This window comes from Triticum dicoccoides, chromosome 2B (genome assembly GCF_002162155.2).
Source record: "Triticum dicoccoides isolate Atlit2015 ecotype Zavitan chromosome 2B, WEW_v2.0, whole genome shotgun sequence".
Classification (NCBI taxonomy): domain Eukaryota; kingdom Viridiplantae; phylum Streptophyta; class Magnoliopsida; order Poales; family Poaceae; genus Triticum; species Triticum dicoccoides.
The window spans coordinates 261,486,961-261,491,807 of record NC_041383.1 but is presented as its reverse complement, the minus strand read 5'-3'; the positions used below and the strand labels follow the sequence as shown (position 1 = coordinate 261,491,807).

The window sequence follows — 4,847 nt, the reverse complement described above, 5'->3', positions numbered from 1 at the left end:
TCATCGTTAGGTGGTCTATGGATATGGATGTAATTTTTATTATTTTTATATTCATTATATTGCCATGACGAAAGATAAATAGATGAAAAGTTTTGTCGAAAAAAATAGACTATTTTGGATACAATACTCATAACTGGGATATTACGACTTTCGTGCTTGATAAGTTGGCACCTCGCATCCAGCCAAAACCTAATCCTCTTAGTCTCTAGCTAGAGTTTGGCTCCTTAAGAAGATATGATATTTCTACTTTTGACACCTTTCTTTTTTCGATTTTTAAACTTTATTACATGGTTCAAAAACTCATAAAAATAAATTGGGGGACAACCTTCCCAAGATAACATAATTTGAATCAAAAGTATACGGAACTAATTTGTGCACCACTTGATTAGCTTCCCGGACAATGTTTTGAGAATGTCGATCCAATTCTTCCGGCCATCAAAAAAATTTCTGCTAGGATTGCAGTGTATGGAATACAGGTTACTTTACTGCAGAAAAGTCCATGAGCTTGACACTCCGAACCACAGGAGCTTGACTTTGTAGGCGTTGGGTCCCATGCGTCATTCTCATCTTGCTCTGTAATGTCAAACAACGCCACGTTGCGAGTCAAACCATCCATGTCCTAAGAGCTTGCACGGCACGATGGAAGTCGTCACGAACTTCTCTTCACCGGCCACACCACTGCACCGGCACCGCCGCCCATGGCAACGGGCCACCGCGCCCTCGCCAATCTCACTGCCGTGCTCCTCGCGCCCATCTTCTTCGTGTGGCTGGCTGCCGCGCAACCACAGGTGTGCGGTGACAGCGGGAGCTACTCGGCGAACAGCACTTACCAGTCCAACCTCGGGCAGCTCTCCGTCAGCCTCCCCAAGAACGCATCCGCGTCCCCAACGCTCTTCGCCACCGGCAGTGTGGGCTCCGTGCCGGACATCGTCTACGCCCTCGCGCTCTGCCGCGGCGACACCAACGCCTCCGCCTGCGCGGCCTGCGTCACCACCGCCTTCCAGGACGCGCAGCAGCTCTGCGCCTTCAGCAAGGACGCGTCCGTCTTCTACGACCTCTGCCTCCTCCACTTCTCCAACCAGAACTTCCTGCCCGACACCGACGGGCGAGGCAACCAGTTCATCTTCCAGACGGACGCGCGGAACGTGTCCGCGCCGGCGGTGGTGTTCGACAACGCCGTCGGCGTGCTCCTGAACGCCACCGCCGACTACGCGTCCTCGAACTCGTCCAAGCGGTTTGCCACGGGCGAGGAGATGTTCGACAGAGGCGGAATCCCCGCGATCTACGCGCTGGTGCAGTGCACGCCGGACTTGGCGCCGGCCGCCTGCCGGAGTTGCCTCGGGGATATAATTCAGATGATGCCCAGGTATCTCAGCGGGGGGCAGAGCGGAAGGGCTTTTTGGATCCGATGCAACTACCGGTACGAGTTGTATCCTTTCTTCTCAGGCAGCCCTCTTCTGCGGCTTCCGGTGCCGGCATTTGCTGGAATGCCGCCGTCACCAGTGGACATTTCGCCGCCGTCACCGGTGGACATTTCACCGCCGTCGAATAAAAGAGGTAATAACATGGCACACTTATTGATTAGAATTTTTTTTTGACGAAATTTTCAGAAATATCAATGGGCCGGTGGGGTGGCTGTTGCCCACATGGTGTTTGTCAAATTTCCTCACTACACAGTCCACATGCTACTCCAGTTCAATATCTTGGACTCCTTGTTTCATAGACTTCTCCCATACTCCCGTATCTATTACTCCCTCCGTCCCACAATATAAGAACGTTTTTAACACTAATGTAGTGTCAAAAACGTTCTTATATTATGGGACAGAGGGAGTAGTAGATTCTTGTCGACTTACCAGAATTAACAAAACTGGATAAGATAATGAAGGTTGAACAGTGCACACTTGACCGTTCTTTACGAGTACTGACGACTGACCAATAAACACCCAGTAATTGGGTCAAATATGGTAAAAGAAAATAAGTTTTTCTAAAATAAAAAAGTCTTAGGACGGAATCACAAGATAAATTTCTTTCTTTATTCAGGGCAGAAGGAAAGATCAGCAGCAAAGATCTCTGCATCGGTGGCCTGTACCATTGTCTTTGTATTAATACTTTCTGCTTCTGCTTTTATTTGCTTCAAGAAAAGAAAACCTTCGAAGAAGCAGCCAGGTAAGAAGCATTTTGTAGATTTCAAAGTCCATGAGTTTACAGTTTATTGATGCTCTTTATTCTTGCAGGACTGGCATTTCATAACGCTGCGAGAGGAAAATGTATGATCTTTGATTTACCTACACTGCAAGAGGCAACAGAGAACTTCTCCGAGGAGAATAAGCTCGGAGAGGGCGGTTTTGGTACTGTGTACAAGGTAAACAAACAAGTCTAGGTGCAATATGAACCATGATGCTCTTATTATTTTCTAAGGAAGGCGGGTTCGTTACAGGGAACACTTCCAGATGAGCAAGAAGTGGCAGTGAAAAGGCTTTCACAGACTAGTAGAGAGGGACTGAATCAGCTGCACAATGAAGTGCAAGTTTTGGCTCAGCTCCAGCACATAAAACTTGTCAGGTTACTGGGGTATTGCTCACATCAGAATGAAGTGATGCTTGTCTACGAGTTCGTAAAAAACGGGTGCCTCCACAACTTCCTGTTTGGTAATTTCATCCTGAATTACCGATCGAGCATGAACGTTTTTGTCATAACTAACTTGTCATTGCAGATTGAAATTGTCCGTGTCTGAAAATTTTCAGGACAGTTGGAATAATTTGTGATGTGCATAGCATAATGAATGAATTTGTTGATTTTGAATCTATGAATGTCATTACAAACTTTACTGAAACAATAAATGTGAAGAAACTACTTGTGATAAGACCAAGAAATATTAGAGTTGTATTTTAAGTGCATCATCATCATTCACTGTAGATTTTGTCTCCTATTTTAATATGATTCCCGTTGTTCTTACAGAGCGCCACATGATTAAGTTCCTGACTTTATTGAAACAGATGAAAGGAAGGGAAGGAAATTAAATTGGAACCTGCGGTATAATATCATTGTTGGAATCGCCAAGGGAATATTGTATCTTCATGAAGACTCGAGCATAAGAATCATTCACCGGGATTTGAAGTCTAACAACATTTTGCTGGATGAGAACATGAATCCAAAAATCGCAGACTTCGGGTTGGCAAGGCTGTTAGGAGGAGGCCATACTCAGACCAAGACAGCTAATGTTGCTGGAACATAGTAAGTGGAAACAGATTGACTCATAGTTGAATATTATACACTATTGTTTTTCTAGGTTTAATGCCTAATCTTTCACAGCGGTTATATGGCACCAGAGTATGCAATATTTGGAAACGTGTCTCCCAAGATTGATATTTTCAGCTTCGGTGTTTTAATCCTCGAGATTGTAACTAGGAGAAAGAATAACAGTTCGGATGATTACAATAACACAGTGAATCTCCTAAGCGATGTAAGCAGTACTTTCAGCTACTTTATAGTGCAAGGATACTTAAAAATTGATAACCTGATTGTACAGCATATACTCATATGCCAGGTATATAACTGCTGGACTAAGGATATGACATTGCAAATAGTTGACAAATCGCTCAATGTATACTCCAAAAGTGAAGTATTGCGCTGCATCCACATCGGTCTTCTTTGCATCCAAGAGGATCCAGATGACAGACCGAACATATCCTCAGTTGTACTCATGCTAACCCGAGACAGAGTAAAACTACAGCCACCACGACAACCAGCATTTTTCTTTGCGAGAGACTCCAGTTCAGTTTTCGAACATGCCAGACATGGCAATTATATATACGACAAATCTGATGTGATTGTGGAGGATAATTTCTCAGTGAATGAGGTCACTAATACTGATCCCTATCCTAGATAAGTCGAAACCTGAAGCTTTACAAGTATGACTAGGACACACCGTTTTCTACGGTTTTATTAATTCTCAGTTGCATGAAAATTTGTAAATGTCAATCACTAGAGTTGCACATGACGTTGAGTATCGATCCAAAGGCTTGAAGATGTTTCAGAAATATTTATGCAACTTATCGTAGATAATATGCTTTCTTTTGTACATAAAGGTGGGTTGTCATGGAGTTTGATTAAGGAGGTCTAAACTGGTGTAATGATCCAATACAGAATGCTTAGAGACATATATTTATGATATATTGTTAGAGTCACTGTTAACACATTGTGTTAAATTAGCATTTAACAGTTCGAGGAAGCTCCGTAATAAGTTAAATTCAAGTACTTAATGGAGAACTTATCTCTAGTACTCTGACTATTACTTCCTCTGTTTCATTATCTTAAGTCCATATACAAAAACTCTTGTACAAAAGATTAGCTCACTATTTAGAAATAGATGAGTCGCCTAAATAATAGGTAAGCATGCCCTTCTTCCTCAACTCTTAAATCTAAATCTAACAATCGATGTGAAGTGCCAGCTCCAAAAATCGTCCATATCACAAGAATGGAATAATAGGTTGATGATGTGGGTTTGTCTAAGAAAGATGATATGAATAATCGCAAGGAATGATTATGATGAGATGACCAGCTAATAACATGGTCGATGTGATAACTTATTGATGTGGTAAGGTTTGATAAGAATTAAGGGAAAAGGCTTTTAAACACCGTCTGATTGCTCACGCTGCGTTAGCTGCCTCATTCGAGCGACACATATCCCGTGGGCCCACACACCGCATCCCCTTCCTCCCGCATCCTTATCCCTATATTCTATCTCTCTTCCTAAAAGTGCACGATACACTTCATATGATATTGGGTGTTGATGATACACACACATTATATGGATCAATGTAGTTTGCAAGTATATCTCAGGTATT

At 43.0% G+C, this 4,847-nt stretch overlaps 1 protein-coding gene across 1 annotated transcript; it reads left to right on the top strand.

The window, feature by feature from the left end:
• Nucleotides 1–674: 674 nt before the first annotated feature.
• Nucleotides 675–4,132, top strand: LOC119363426 (cysteine-rich receptor-like protein kinase 10). Its single transcript, XM_037628779.1, has 7 exons — nt 675–1,557; nt 2,041–2,166; nt 2,235–2,362; nt 2,438–2,648; nt 2,997–3,234; nt 3,313–3,463; nt 3,548–4,132. Exons 1-7 carry the CDS (start codon nt 699–701, stop codon nt 3,887–3,889), a joined length of 2,055 nt encoding a protein of 684 aa, XP_037484676.1. The 5' UTR covers nt 675–698; the 3' UTR covers nt 3,890–4,132.
• The last annotated feature ends 715 nt before the right edge of the window (nt 4,133–4,847 follow it).

Coding starts and splice junctions, on each gene's coding strand:
- LOC119363426 (XM_037628779.1), top strand. CDS start 699: ATGGCAACGGGCCACCGCGCCCTCGCCAATCTCACTGCCGTGCTCCTC. Junction 1,558..2,040: donor ACCGCCGTCGAATAAAAGAG/GTAATAACATGG, acceptor TTCTTTATTCAG/GGCAGAAGGAAAGATCAGCA. Junction 3,235..3,312: donor GCTAATGTTGCTGGAACATA/GTAAGTGGAAAC, acceptor AATCTTTCACAG/CGGTTATATGGCACCAGAGT.